The 14,935-nt window shown below is 43.3% G+C and overlaps 2 protein-coding genes across 3 annotated transcripts; one reads left to right on the forward strand and one right to left on the reverse strand.

Moving 5' to 3' along the window:
• Nucleotides 1-302: 302 nt before the first annotated feature.
• Nucleotides 303-7,465, reverse strand: pld7 (phospholipase D family, member 7). Its single transcript, XM_028960032.1, has 11 exons — nucleotides 7,145-7,465; nucleotides 5,134-5,997; nucleotides 4,833-5,014; nucleotides 3,967-4,150; nucleotides 3,701-3,815; nucleotides 3,486-3,613; nucleotides 2,760-2,963; nucleotides 2,205-2,344; nucleotides 1,246-1,411; nucleotides 1,061-1,160; nucleotides 303-856 (listed from the first exon to the last, which is right to left on the reverse strand). The coding sequence occupies exons 1-11, from the start codon at nucleotides 7,145-7,147 to the stop codon at nucleotides 648-650; spliced, it is 2,295 nt and encodes a 764-aa protein (XP_028815865.1). The 5' UTR covers nucleotides 7,148-7,465; the 3' UTR covers nucleotides 303-647.
• A 468-nt stretch (nucleotides 7,466-7,933) lies between these two features.
• On the forward strand, nucleotides 7,934-14,592 carry gpr137 (G protein-coupled receptor 137). Of its 2 annotated transcripts, none has more exons than XM_028960252.1 (8): nucleotides 7,934-8,015; nucleotides 8,417-9,068; nucleotides 9,157-9,206; nucleotides 10,620-10,851; nucleotides 12,171-12,320; nucleotides 12,832-12,960; nucleotides 13,050-13,165; nucleotides 13,399-14,592. In XM_028960252.1, exons 2-8 carry the CDS (start codon nucleotides 8,691-8,693, stop codon nucleotides 13,493-13,495), a joined length of 1,152 nt encoding a protein of 383 aa, XP_028816085.1. In that variant the 5' UTR covers nucleotides 7,934-8,015; nucleotides 8,417-8,690; the 3' UTR covers nucleotides 13,496-14,592. The 2 variants fall into 2 exon arrangements, with proteins under 2 accessions (XP_028816085.1, XP_028816086.1); XM_028960253.1 differs by having other exon boundaries at nucleotides 7,964-8,015; nucleotides 8,654-9,068.
• Nucleotides 14,593-14,935: the final 343 nt, after the last annotated feature.

Genomic DNA, 14,935 nt, shown 5'->3' on the forward strand with positions numbered 1-14,935 from the left:
GAGAGGTGCTGCAAGGAGGAATGGGCCAAACCGGTCAAGGAAAGGATATTGAAAAAAGACTTGAGGTTGTAATTGCTGCCAAAGGTGCATTGACAAAGTACCGAGCAAAGGTTGTGAACCACTTCACTTATGTACGTGTATTTTTATTTTTTTTTTATATAATTTTGCTATAGCCTCAAGTAAACCTATTTCATGTTGTCATTATGGGTTATTGTGTGTTAAATTCTGAGGGGAAAAATGATTGTATTCACAAAATGTGTAAAAAGCGATGCGCTGCGCTGTTTGCATACAAATTCCAGTAATTGAAACAGCCACACTGTTTATTTTAGGAACACATTCAAATACAGTATGACAACTCTGGAAGAAAGACAAAGATATTTTAGAAACTTCCTGTCATTGAAAATAAAGGAGGTGGCAATTTACAACACAGCAAACATTAATAAAACTAATTTAAAATGTAAAAAAAATAACATGCATCACCAAAAACAGGGATAAAATATATACAGTAAGCCAGCAAATACTGTACCCAAAAATCTTCTGATGGTGCATGAACATTACATTACATTCCGGCACATTTCCATAGAGCCACAAGTAGTGCAAATAGTCAAATCATTCATTACACACTTGTGTGTACATGCATCATACATTTAAAAAGTTTGCCTGTGTTTTCTGCAGCGCCCTGCATGGTCAGCAGAGAGGCTGTGTGCAAACTGAGAGTCCCAGTCCCGCTGGAAAATCTCCTGTAACTGACTCTGCGCGGTCTTCTGTCCCTTGACGACCTCAAAGCCAGTCTGGTTCACCACCAAGCTGACACCTGCTGTCTTGGTGAAATAATTTTCTGACCAGTTGGAAGTGCCTGTTGTGAAAAGCACAGAGTTCACTATAATCATAGTAAATATAGCAATTACAAATTTGATTTAATTCCATTGAAGCAATGGATGTTGTATGATTTGGCCTGTATTAACATAGCAGTAGTGATATAATAATCATATAATATAGTAATATTTTATTTTAATATTTTAGGCTAATGAATATAGTGTAGGAGCTATAGGCACTGTACCTATGTAGACAACTCTGTCCGTCACCATGTATTTTGCATGATTGACTCGTGCAAAAGGAATTTGCTTCTGAGCCCCAGTGGATGGAACTTCAAACACTTTCTGCAAGAGAAATGAACAAACTCAACAGTAGTAATGCAATCAATGAAAAGCCTACGTACACTGACAATGCAGAAATGGTACCCACAATGCTGATTTTGCACTGCAGGGGCGGTTGACTGAGAACTTGCAGAGACTGCAGGAAAACAAACATGGAGCCTGGAGAGTCATTCCAGCAGCTGACCAGCAACCTCACCTCCACTCCCTGAGCACAAGCAGCCTCTCGTAAGGCTACATCAATCGGAGGCCAATACCTGGATTTAAGACAAAGGAATACATTCAGAATCGAAGAATTCATATAAATCATAAAGCAGCAAACATTAACTGCTAAATGTGCACATACTTGCTGATCTTTCAAGAGCCGACTGTTTTAGCACAGTGCACAGGTCTTTTAACACAGTGGTTCCCAACCTTTTTTCGTTGAAGCCCCCTCACCTGAATCCAAGACCAGTCAGGACCCCCCAACCCAAAAAAATAAAACAAGCAGCAGCTGCAGGTTTATGTTCTTAGTTTCCTGGTTTTACAGCATTAATCTGCCTTAAAAAGGTTAGACCCAACAGTCCAGTTATGCTGTGAGGTGCATTCAGTGTTTTTACGGTGACCTCTCACAGTGAAAGCCCGGCTTTCCTTTCGCTACGAGCGCTAGACTAAGAGGGAAAGGTTTAAAATATTGCCAGCTGCTTGCCTCCGTTTCGCCTCATCAGCATCCATTTTCGCATGTTTCTTGCAATGATTAAAATACCAACCACCAAAACAAATTTACAAACAGCGAATCATACGGAAAGGATAGGTACTGTAGACTGGAAGTTTGTGTTTGCTGACCGACCCGACCCGACCCGAACTGGGTCAAGACTTGCATCTCTGGTCTATATCGCATACAGGATTATGATCCTTTTACGGGTGTTGTTATTTATACATTTAATATTTACAAATATCATTTAGTGTTTACAAACATCATCTGGCGCAGACCCCAGGTTGGGAACCACTGTTCTAACAGAACTAGCGGACGGCTGTATGTTGTGCTGAGGCCCTGTCAGGGCCGTTGACCTCTCTGGTGTGGTGAACTGTGAGAAGGGCAGGAAATCCATGACTGAAACGTGCACATATAGCCTGGCATCAGCAATCACAGACAGGATGGTGGTGAGATCATCCGAGCGGCCACGAGCAGACAGTGAGGGAGGAGCACTCTGCAACGGAACAGGATAAGGCAGTCATCAGCGGCTCACAGAGCCTGTTCAGTATCCCCGCAATTTACTGGATAGAACTAATCAAATTACCGTGAAAACGATTAAACAAATTGATAAATAAATTATGTGAGTCAATATAAACAAAAGGGATATGGAACAGTGTAGCGCTGTAGATGGAAGTAACGATAAAGTGACTGATTATATGAAACAAAACCAACTCAGACGCATGCAAAAACAGTGGTTGAGTTAGGGGGAGGGACATTTCATGAATGAGTTAGGTCATGGCTTGGAACAAATGGATGAAGGTCAAATCCAAACACAACCACAAGGTCCCGTACATCATGTATGTGACACACAGCCCACATGACACGTGAAGCCATGAAGACAAAAATAAAGCCAAGACAAGGTAACTCACAGACAAATACACACGTGCAGGGACACCGTTGAGTTTAACGACAAGAGGATGCTTAGAGCTGGACACTGCCGAGAGCCGGCCAGGCCAGAAATGGGGCAGAGAACCGTTTTTCCGAGCACCTATGTCCCAGTAGATCCCAAATATTCGAGACGCATCCTGTGCCAAACAGCTGCAGTTTTCTAGAGACACGCCCAGCTCCTTCACCTGAAACACAAACATGGAAAAATAGAGGTTAAGAGTTAATGACCAAATCAAATGTGCTGGTATTGGTTGATATTAACCACTGTACAGTACGAAAGGAGTACAGGTAGATGAGGACAGAATGGGGGGTTTCTATAAGGATGGGACCAGTCCTCAAGTTACAAATATTGTAATGAAACAGTAGATTGACTGTACTTGTATAAACTAAAGAATGATTTCTTATTGTTGAGCTATAATTTCATATAATAAAATGTTTATTGTTAATGAAGGTAAATACATACAAGACAAACAGCTGAGGGTCACTAACACACAGATGGTAGTAGCCTAGTGGGTAACACAGGTTCAAACAACACTTACTGCCATTGTGTCCCTGAGCAAGAACACTTAACTTTGAGTGTCTCCAGGGGGAAAGTCCCTGTAACTACAGATTGTAAGTGGCTCTGGATAAGGGCGTCTGCTAAATGCCAAAAACGTAAATGTAAACGTAATAAATTGACTAGGCTAGGCAAGGCAAGGATTATTTACCTGTGTGAGGGAACGCCAGTCCATATTAGCGCTGCCGATGTACAGGTGCTTCCTGTCCACAACCCACAACTTGGTGTGGAGAACGCCCCCCGTTGCCGACTGCATGTCAACAGTGCGTACCTCCGCGCCTGGGAAGCGGGTGTAAACCAGGTGTAACCGCGGGGTGATGTCAGATTTCAGACGTGGCAGTGCACATGGACAAAGTCGATTAAAACCTGTTTTCTGCAGCTTCTCCGTGTCGCTGTCATATGTCTGTGGGCTGTTTACAGCGATATGGAGCTTCACCCCTTGGGACCCCAAATGCTTCAGTTTCTCCAACACCTGCTTCCCCTGCAGTACATCCACATTGAAAGTTTTTCAAAAGATCGAAAGACCTTAAAAAAACTTCTTCGTTTTTTATGGCAAGACTGTGTTCCTTAAATCGGCCAAATGCGGCCACCAATTTGGTATTGAACGACAGAGATACACCAGCACATGCTACCTGATCTGCACTGCGCTCCTGCAGGCCCAGCTCCGAATCTGTGAGCGTGAAGTAGAACGCTGCGATTTCCACTGATCTGTTGGCCCCGCTCAGCAGGCTGAGCCACGCCTGAGAAACGGCCGGCAGGTGCGGGGAGCCTGCGGGGAACTCCATTCCTTCAGGGAGGCTCTCCAGCCAGGTGAGCCTGTCACGGGATCAGTAGGACGTGTTAGTGATGTAATTACTTTACCCAGTGAGGAGCAAGAAAATACAACCTCCATAACAGTGGTAATAATGCAGTAACTAGTCCGAGTACTGCAGCGTTACCACGCTATACTAATGCTATCTAGACAGAGGATGAGGAGAGAGGACTTTCGAAAACTGTCATTCATATTAGTCTCACATTGCAGTTCATTAATGTTGTCAGCTGTGAAAAACACAATGTCGCATTTATTAAAGCATCTGACACATCAGCACAACAGCAGAGCATTTTTTCTTAACAGTAACGTTTCATAATGGTTGCAGTGATGTAACGGAATTGAGTAATGTAACTATTTTGTGGCAGTGGTGGCCCAGTGAGAAGGTTGCGGGTTCAAATCTTGAACCGCCAAGGTGCCACTGAGGTCCCCGGTGTGCATTTTATGGCTGCCCACTGCTCACAAAAAAAGGCGATGGGTTAAATGCAGAGAAAATGCAAATGCATTTTGTTGTCTGCACTGTGTGCTGTGCATCACAATGACAATAATAATCATGTTCACTTTCACTACTACTTAAGAGTAATTTGTAGTAAACAGTTGTGCCGACTGCGAAAATTTCCAAATCACAGAATGGTCACACAAACCACAAGGTGGGAACACACATCACACGCAACCCTCCCTCGCTCTCACCGGCAGTCTGCAGAGCAGGTCTCCTGAGGCATCCAGAACCCTTCCAACCAGTGCAATTCCAGTTGAACCATTACATGTGAAATGGAAGCAGGAATCCCATATTGCCAAATGTGCTGGCCAAAACCGCCCAAAAGTAACAGGAAGGTGGGCAAAAGGAAGACGGTGCAGGTCCTCCCTGGCGTCTACAGCACAGAAAAGCCATCAGATGCATGGGAGACATAGAAGTACATAAAAGTACTAAATCACAAGAAGAGCATGAATGAAAAAAGAAACAGCAGACAGAATAACAGGAGCAATGAACCTTAGTGGCAGAACAGGAATGTTGCCGTTCTGGCACAGGGCGGGACGAACCGTCTGTCTTCTCAACGGCCTGAGAGAATTTCCCACAGACGTCTTTGAGGTCTGTCAACAGATCCTCCTCGCATTCGGCCGAGCCCCTGGCTGCTTCTTGGCCGGAATCAGCCTGATCTGATAGTGTTTCGCTGTTCTCTACTTGGGAGAAAAATCTCTTTTCTCCATCTTTGGTAATGTCTGTCTTCTCTTCCAATTTTACAACTTCCTCATAACTGTGGTCGTCGCTTGGTGTCTCACTTGAACTCAAATGCAACGTGTCCTCCAAGTCTTCCTCCAGCACACAAGCATCCATGTTCTGGGGAAAGCGGTCCTCTTCGCTCGAGGAAGTCTCCATTCTTTCCTCAGCATGTCCAGCTGGAGCAAGATGTGGACCACCATCTGAGGAAGACTGTATAGGATCATCCTGCAGGTGCATCTCCGAAGTCTTACCCACAAACCTTCTGTGATCGGGGGAGGGACTCCTTCCTTTAATCGCCCCGGGAGCCACGGGCCGGTCTCTGGCATCGGCGGTGTTGCTGATGCTGGTAGGCAGACGCACTGTGGGAAGAGGGAGAGCTGTTTCCCTGCAGCCGGGTGCTTTGGTTCTGGAGGCGTCCCCTTTCTCTTTAGGCTGGAGTGGGTTTGGTGCCTCCAACTTCAGTTGAGATGAAGCTGGCAAGTCGCTGTGGCCGAGTCTCTTGCGGCCTACGGAGCTTTGAAACGTCGGGATTCGAGACGTTTGCTGCTTCGCCGCTTTCCGTGTCTCCTCTTCCTCTTCATTTTTCTTGTCCTCTTGATCTTCAAGGGGCTCGTGTGGTGTCTCTTCTGGATCCTGTTGAAAAGATGACAAAACAGTCACTGTCGCTCATCCGTTAAATAGTTAAAAAAGGGGGGTAAACCTGTTAATAACTAACTGGATTCCAAAATTCAGCAGAATACAAACACAGTAATCGCAGCAGCGTGGAACTCGACATTCCTGAGCAAATGACTACCATTGTGATGTGGGGTCTGCAAGTCTGGTTGGAGGTACTTGGGGTCCCTATTTCCAAAAAAACAGCCCATGTCATGGTGGATTTCAAAACTTTTTCTTTTTTCCATTATTGAGAATCGTATAAGAAATGACTATTTTTAAATAAGTTAAATTATTTCCTCAATGTTCGTGATAATAATAGAGACAGAAACAAACAATGGGTTATTCCACTTATTCTATTTGCAAATAAAGCCAAAAATAATATTTGAATTTTACTTTAATTTCTCCCATCTATCTTCTCAAATTGACCATCCCGGAGCATCATAAACAAAGTGAATCTGCAGTTAATATTTCACAGATAATTCCACACCAGTCATGAAGGATCTTTTCAGGGAGTCCTTTCTGCTTCCTGATTGGCCAGTTTCCATTAAGCGCTGACTTCTCGCCATGTACCGATTGGTCAGCCTCCTAAAACAATCGTGCATGTGTGTTTCCAGCACCCGTGTTAACTGGAAATAGTTGTGGGAGTCCAGGAACCGCTGGAAAAAATGTATTCGGGGGAATAATTCGGTAATGGAGATCGAAGTGAAGCAGAGCCACAGTCAGCCCGAACTTCAGTATCCGGTCATTTCACCGCAAACGCGGCGACTCCCAACGCTGAAAAAAAGAGGCTGTCGGTATTATTACAGCAGCCGCAGAGTAATGCTGCAGCTTCTTAAAATGTACAGCGTCCGTCCAGGATTCCTGGATGAATGGTAATGAGTTTGGCACGAGTTGCTGCTTGCACTGCACCAGAATGAAGCGCACACGTTGGCACTGGCATCGCTGCGGCAACGCACTTCACACCGCGGGACGGGCCGATGGTGGGAAATAATAGATCGGCGTCGTTTTAAAAGAACATTTCCTCGGTTGTCCGGACAGGAAGCAGCCCCTCGCGCTAAAGCGAACTCACCGAGTCGCGCAAGTTTTGGCGCCAGAGCACTTCTGAACTCGCGCAAATGTAGCTTACCATCGTCCGCCGGAGAGAGTGATGACGAATGAATGGGAGGCGAGGGTCGGGTCGGGTCGGTTCGGTCCGGTCCGGTCCGCTGGCCGCAGCTCCCTCCGCAGGCGACGTGGCTGTGGAGCGCCGTTAGAAGTGGCGCACCTCTCCTCGCACCGCGTCCCCAATCCGCCTGGTCGGCGCCTCGTATTATTTATCACACGCTCAAAGCATGTACTTGATTTATCTACTAATACAACGAGCCGAATGATCAAGTTTGTGTCAGGAACTTGACATTGCAACACGAAAAGCAACTCGTCGGCTTGTAATGAGTGGATACGATGGCGATGTTGCCAGATACAGTTAAAGATTCCCCGTATTACTTTCATTTTCTTGAAAAAAATTGACAGGGCTGCCTTGGCATCTGTAACACACATTAAAGTATTACAGCCAAAAGCATATACTACAAAAGAAAAAAAGAGCAGCTGCCAGCCAACACAAAGCCATTCGATTACATGATTTTCGCGTCTCTCCACGAATACACCGATGAACGTATGCAAACTAGCGCATGTCATGATGAATCCGACCACTTTGGTTTCTACAATCTCTTTTCATTCGTGTGATGGAATTATTTATCTCATTTGTTGGTGGGATTTTTTCATCCAGTCACTCTGTAAATCGCCCAAACGATCTATGGCGAAAGCAAATAAAATACTCTGCTTGTACTAGCAACATAATCTGGCAACACTGACCAAAGGGACGGAAGCGCCAATGATTGCTGCAGTGCCGCCAGCATCCTGCAGTGGCAGTAATGAGCTCGACTACTGTCGTCTGACAGGATATTCGCGAGAGAAGAAGAACTTCGCCTTGACGCAACACAAAGCTTAATGTCACCGAAGTAAGTGGCGTTTCTGTCATCGTTCGTCATTTGTATGTATTAGCAGCCCTCAGGTTTACTGTACATGTTGACGTCTGTCCGTCGGCGATCGGTAAATAGGGGAATTCAGAACTGGTCGCTTGGTTAGACGCTCGTCTTTTTGGACAATAAAGTTTATTTTTTTTTCCGAAAAGTGTCCAAATAGTTGAACTTGTTCAGACGCGCCGTCGAAAGTGTGCAGTACGAAGGACGAGTTAAAAATGTCATTTTTAACGTTTTAACTTATTTAATGTACACTTTGTAGATATAGACCCTGCATTGTTTTGGACATTGGTTCGGTACTATCAGAAAAAATGCCATTTAAAATCGACCGTTTTAAAAGTTTGTCACTGAACAATTTTATTATATGTATTTTTTTATAGAAACGCTTTATGGGAGCAACAATGTCCTGTACACATCTAAAAACGGACTTCCTTCTTTTAGTTTCTCTTGTTTTGTTCGTGACGATGGAATTCATCGATGATCAGATAACTACCTCGTGACTTGCATTGTAAACCAGTTCTGTTGTGAAATATTGGACTGGACATTCTGTCGGACACTCCGATCCTTCATCTAAGGCCGTCGGGGGACTTTTTTTTTTCTTCCTTCGCTTCCTGTAGCGATTTCCTTGCCGTCGCTACATCAATGTGAGAAGGAATGGATGCTGGAGTTTCATCCCATTTTCCCCCAAACTCCTCCCTGCCCACCCCGGCTCCAATTCGACCAGCGGTGGCCCCATCTGTACAGCTGGGCTTCACCATCCTCTACACCTCCCTGTACGGCGTCCTCTTCCTAACGGTCCTCGCGCAACTCTGGCTCCTGCTCATTTACGGACACAAGCGCTGGAGCTACCAGAGCGTCTTCCTCTTCCTGTGCCTGCTGTGGTCCGGCCTGCGCACCACCCTCTTCTCCTTTTACTTCTCGGACCCCGTGGTGGCCAACCACCTGGCCGCGCCGCTGTACTGGCTCCTCTACTGCTGCCCGGTCTGCTTGCAGTTCTTCACGCTCAGCCTCTTCAACTTGTACTTCACGCAGGTAAGGGGGTCTTCGGGGCAACTGTCGGCAGGAGATGCAAGTCGCGGCCAGGGGCCTGTGGTTGAAATTTGTCCGGCTTTGTGTGTAGGTGCTGCTTAAAGTAAGGCTGAAGTACAACTCTGAACCTAGCAGGAGACTGTGAGTATCGATTTTTAATTTTTTTTATTCAACGTTTGTTTAGAGGTCCCCTATCATAAAAATGTCACTGTGAGGTTATTTAACATTTAATAAGAGTTCCTTTATCCTGTCTGTGGTCCTGCAGTGGCCAGAAATGCCGATATGGGGGTGGTATAAGGGGTGGTAGTGGCTTAGTGGGTAAGACACTCGCCTGTGAACCAGAAGACCCAGGTTCAAATCCCACTTACTACCATTGTGTCCCTGAGCAAGACACTTAACCCTAAGTTGCTTGAGGGGGGACTGTCCCCGTAACTACTGATTGTAAGTCGCTCTGGATAAGGGTGTCTGGTAAATGCTCTAAATGTAAATGTAAATATGTAGAAAGAGCGCTTTGGTCGGCAGCTCAGCTCAGACGGTCGGATCTGGAGTTTCCCTCCTGTTTCTCATTCTTTTTCAGCCCAGAGAATTTCCCACCCCTCCCCTAAAAAAGGAACTCCACCAACCATCATGGCTTCCAAACATGCGAAGCATTGAAGTTGCTTGGTGAATGGATGTAAAAATGAGCACAAATGTACTTTTCTTTTTTTGTCACACGAGACTCTGATGAAGCAATGGGTTAATTAAGTTATTATACCACAAACATCGTGAATGGTGTTGATAACATAATTTCAGCGATTTGCCCCCTCAACTTCTATAGGCCGCTCTCCTCCTCGTCCTGCCTCTCTCCTCCTCATTTGCATTTAAAGCTACAGACACAGAAATGGTGCATCCTGGGGAAATCTCATTGTGGGATTATTTTTTTTTTTTCTGCACCAAGGCTGAATTTTGGAAAGAAGCTTCAGATACAGTATTAGGGGACACTAAGGCCGATATAAAAGCAAAAAAAGGGTGGGACCTTCAAGGATTTGTTGTGGGAAATGAGCAGAAGTTCGTCCGTAAATTAAAGTGCCAACGCTCAATCGGCTGTGTTTGAATGTCCTCCCTCGATGTGTTTACTGTGAATTCACTGTACAGTGACTGATTCAACATATCCAGAGCAACTCACATGTGCTTTTCTCTGACATAAATTTAGTAGCTAGAACACCACAGTATCTAACAATATAGAGTGATCACTGTCATTGGTTTCTCTGCTGGATAAATTAAGTAAAAAAAAAATTATAATAATTTTTTGTTCACAAAATGCCACAAAATGTTTCCATCTGAGATGAAAATTTGTTGATTTGAGCCAGTATGACCTAATATCGAAATCTAGTTTTCGTTTCTAGAGCTGTTTCTTATTTTTGGCCGCTATGGTTAAATTTGAACTCTGCATGTTGTTCTGTCCACACAAGCAGCTTGGTGGTCAGTTTCTCTGTGTACTGTGATGGTTAAAAGGACAATACACGTGGGGAGTTGACTTTGACTTGGAGTCTAACAGCGCACTCCTCCCCGCAGGTGTCTGGCACGAGTTGCATACGCAGCCATGAGCGTGGTCTTCTTGTGTGTGAACGTGGCGTGTGCAGGTCTTGGGGAGCGCGACTCGGCAGGGGATCAGAACTGGAGGCTGGTGCTGGTTCGGGTCCTGGTCAATGATCTGCTCTTCATGGCAGAGGCCATTTGCCTGGCCGTTTCATTGCTCCTTCTGACACAACTCTCCCCATCCACAGGCCCGTACCTGCAGAGTAAGGTATGATATGTCAACAAGCCGCTCAACCAGCTTGTTTTACACACAAACACTTCATATTTACTACTTTTTTTTTTGAACCCACATTTCATATTGGAAAATCAAGCATGGACTTTATTCCTGCCTTTAACTAGGGAGATATTTAGGAAGAATTGTACATTGTATGGGATTTTTTTCTGAACCCACATTTCATACTGGAAAATCAAGCATGGGCCTTATTTCGTGCCTTTAACTAGGGAGATATTTAGGAAATATAATTATATAAAATAATTTAGCATTGTACATTGTATGGGAATTTTTTTTCTGAACCCACATTTCATATTGGAAAATCAAGCATGGTCTTTATTCCTGCCTTTAACTAGGGAGATATTTAGGAAGCATTGTACATTGAATGGGATTTTTTTCTGAACCCACATTTCATACTGGAAAATCAAGCATTCGGCTTTACGGGCGGTTTAAAAACTCACCAATGAGCCAGAAGACCACAAGACCACACGGCAGAGAGGAAGAGACTGGGGCTGAAAGGAGAACATTGTCCAGACTTCAGTCCATCATGATCACTCACTCTACAATGTGGTGAACAAACTGGAAAGTACTTTTAGCCACAGACTGACTACTCCACTGAACACCACAGAAGATCCTTCCAGAAGACTCACACACTGTCACACACCCACGTAATAATCTGTGCAATAACCCGCTGCTTCCACTGTATTGTTTTTTATTATGGGCTAAAACCAGCATTGTGTGAAAGACCATGTGAATAATTTGCTATGATGTGCAACAGTCTTCTATGTACAATACCGTGCAATGATCTCCTGGATACATAAAGTATTTTGATTAAGGAATGTAGGAATTAATGCCACTGAGAATTCCTAATCTATGTTTAGATTGGCAGTGGATGTTGGACCACAGGTTTACGGTGCCGTGAACAAGTTTATGAGAGTGGAAATCAGAGTAAAATAGAGACACGATTATCTGGTAGGATAGTAGGATTATCTGGGACTGGGAAAAATTGCTTGTAGGTTTTTAAGAGCCCAATTCTTACATAAGTTTGTAGTATTATAGTTTCAGCTGTGTTGCGTGTGTTTTGGCTCATTTTTGTATGACTTTATGCATTGAGAGAAGTGGTTGCAAATTAAAGTCAAAATCACCCACATGAGAGCTGTGAATCAAGGGCTCTTTCCTTCATTGAAATGAAACTTCTCAATTACATAAAAAAAACCATCAAGCAATTCTTTCTTTTTAAAAAGTAAAAACCTGTTAGTGTAAATCCCAAGTCTTTATTTCAGTAGTTGGTGACCCGAGTCCGTCTCCTTTTCCAGGGAACAACATTGTGCCAGACTGCGTTCCTGGGAGCTGGTGTGATTCTGCTCTTCTCCAGCAGGGCCTGTTACAACCTAGCAGTGCTTGTGTTGTCCCAGAACCATAAGGTGGAGTCCTTCAACTATGACTGGTACAATGTCTCAGACCAGGTACGTGGTAAAACTGCGGTCGTATTTTATGCTGAACATAAATTGTATCAGAGTGTCCTGCTACCAGCAGAGTTTTGCATTGGAAATGAGTGGACTGCCGTCCCCTTGAGTGTTTTGCATTCCCTCTGCAATGCTATAGCTTTCTCGACACAGGTATTAAATATTTGTAATGTGCTGCGAATGTATTATTGTATCATCGTTAGGCAGTGGCACCTTAGCGGGTAAGGAAGCAGACTCTAAATCTAAGACTCTAAGGTTGCGGGTTTGAATCCCGGGCCACCAAGGTGCAACTGAGCAAAGCACCGTCCCCACACACTGCTCCTCGGGCACCTATCTGGGCTGCCCACTGCTCACTAAACGATTAAATGCAGAGGACACATTTTGTGTTACCATCTTCAATCCCTTTCACTTTGTTTAGAAGGGAAATTGCTGGTCGTCACTAGACAATATATATTATATACTGAAACGTTAAACGTCTGTACCTGATCCTAACTAACCTGTCCCCTAACAGGCCGACCTTCAGAGTGAGCTTGGAGACAGGGGCTACCTGGCATTTGGGGCCATTCTCTTCATATGGGAACTGCTGCCTACCAGCCTGCTCATCCTCATCTTCAGAGTCCGTCGGCCTTCACAAGAGAAGGTATGGTTCTGTGAACGGCGCTGCTCTTTGCTCTGTTTGCCCTGTTTCACTGAGCTGTTTATAACTGAAAATTCTCGGTGTTGTTCTAGACGCCCACTACAGTGAACAACAATCATGGAACTCGTTCCTATTTCTTTGATGACCCTCGGACAATGGAAGATGACTTTGCAGTACCCTGGAGCCACAACACATTCACCCATAGCAGGTCTGAGTCCCAGTGTTGCTTTATTTCACAATTTACACTTACATACTTCTACATCCCCACGTTATAGTGTGTTAGTAGATAATTGCAATTCAGAACAAGCACTGAAAAGCTGTTTTGTGTGTGTCCATTCTTGAGCCGCTGCAGTTAAATAGGATTTATAAAAAAAATAGAAAGCTGTAGTTGAGATTATATTTAGTTGTTACCTAATAATATATATTTTCTTTCTTTTGAAGCTGGTTTGGCACAAGTGAGACGACTCCTCTTATCTTTGCCTCCTCCACTGACCGGACTAAGCAGCATCACACCCTTTACTCCACTCCACAGAGCTAAGACTCTCTTTAATAATGGAAATGAGGCCTTAGGGCTCCTCCTACTTTCTCAGGCTACTTCCTCAATCTACTTGACCAAAATATTTGCACTTGTAACTACTAAGACTTCCTCTGAGATATTTGCACTTTCTCTTCTCCAACTGACCCGCAGTCCTGCAGTGATAATTTTTTCCGAAACCTCTGCTGTCTGTGGACGTGTGTTGAATGAGGTTATTAAGGTTATTAACTTTGTCGTAAGCTAATTTTTGTATGCATTTTGTGCAGACCTGGACATGTTGCAGTTAGATTAATATAACTGACATCAGACCGGTTTTGATCCTACTTTCAGACTAAAGTGCCAGCTTTGCTTTTGCTCTCATAATATGCATAACTCCACTTTCATTACTTAAATATTTACTCTGTATCTTTTATAGAAATGTCAATTTTTGTGTCTTATGGATCAAACCTTGTTAATGTTTGATATATTAATGGCAAAGGGAAAAATCTACAATGGTTTGAAGGGAACATTTTACAAAGAAAACCTATAAAAGGCGTGCGTAAAAATGTAGCACCAAAATATTAGTCATTGTTTTAAATAATGTACAATTTAAAATTCTGTGAATTTTTAGCAAATATGATGCCATTCCATTTCCACTGAGTGTTACTGGGAACTGTAGTGTTTATTGTTTTTTTATTTATTAAAGAAAGCTATAAAAAGTTTTTAAAAATGTACTATAATTCAGTCTCCAAAGTTAATATATATAAAATTCATAGGACAAAATAAGATTAACAGTTACTTTTTCATGTTCTTCATGCTTTTTAGAAAACCACAAAGGCACTTTTAAAATACAGTACAGGCCAAAAGTTTGGACACACCTTCTCATTCAATGTGTTTTCTTAATTTTTATGACCATTTACATTGGTAGATTCTCACTGAAGGAATCAAAACTATGAATGAACACATGTGGAGGTGTGTGTGTGTGTGTGTGTGTGTGTGTGTGCGCATGCGCGTGTGTGTGTGTGTATAATTGCAACACTGAAATTTCTTCATTGGACTTTGGTTATGAAACCAGATAATTGATAGTCATATCACCCCTCTATGAGTTTAATGTTGTGGCTGACTGGTGCATTAATTATAACAATTTTATTAAAGTGAAATTTATTGCCATTTCTTGCAGCTATTTCTTTAAATTAATATAAATGTATAATATAAAATGTAATATAGCAAGTTGCAATCAATTTTTTATGTGTTTGGATCTTTTTGGCATAAAGATTGATCCACATTGAAAACCACAACTGGCCTTCATGTGTTATTGTGAAATTTATGATAACACAAATATTACAAGAATCCTGATGGGATTCTACTGTGATGTGCCAAATCTCTCTACTTGAGAAATCTGCAAATACCTCTAGTCAAAATCTAATTATTTTAATCAATTTACAGGGGAAAAAGTGGGTTACA

The sequence above is a fragment of the Denticeps clupeoides genome, chromosome 18, assembly GCF_900700375.1.
Source record: "Denticeps clupeoides chromosome 18, fDenClu1.1, whole genome shotgun sequence".
Lineage (NCBI taxonomy): Eukaryota > Metazoa > Chordata > Actinopteri > Clupeiformes > Denticipitidae > Denticeps > Denticeps clupeoides.

What these genes read in the sequence shown, in the direction of transcription:
- pld7 (XM_028960032.1), bottom strand. An exon ending in AGGAGCGCAGTGCAGATCAG is followed by an intron (nt 3,816 to 3,966) that starts GTAGCATGTGCT and finishes GATGTACTGCAG; the next exon opens with GGGAAGCAGGTGTTGGAGAA. An exon ending in CAGTTCACCACACCAGAGAG is followed by an intron (nt 1,412 to 2,204) that starts GTCAACGGCCCT and finishes TCTTAAATCCAG; the next exon opens with GTATTGGCCTCCGATTGATG.
- gpr137 (XM_028960252.1), top strand. Translation starts at nt 8,691, where the DNA reads ATGGATGCTGGAGTTTCATCCCATTTTCCCCCAAACTCCTCCCTGCCC. An exon ending in GCCCGTACCTGCAGAGTAAG is followed by an intron (nt 10,852 to 12,170) that starts GTATGATATGTC and finishes CTCCTTTTCCAG; the next exon opens with GGAACAACATTGTGCCAGAC. An exon ending in AACACATTCACCCATAGCAG is followed by an intron (nt 13,166 to 13,398) that starts GTCTGAGTCCCA and finishes TTTCTTTTGAAG; the next exon opens with CTGGTTTGGCACAAGTGAGA.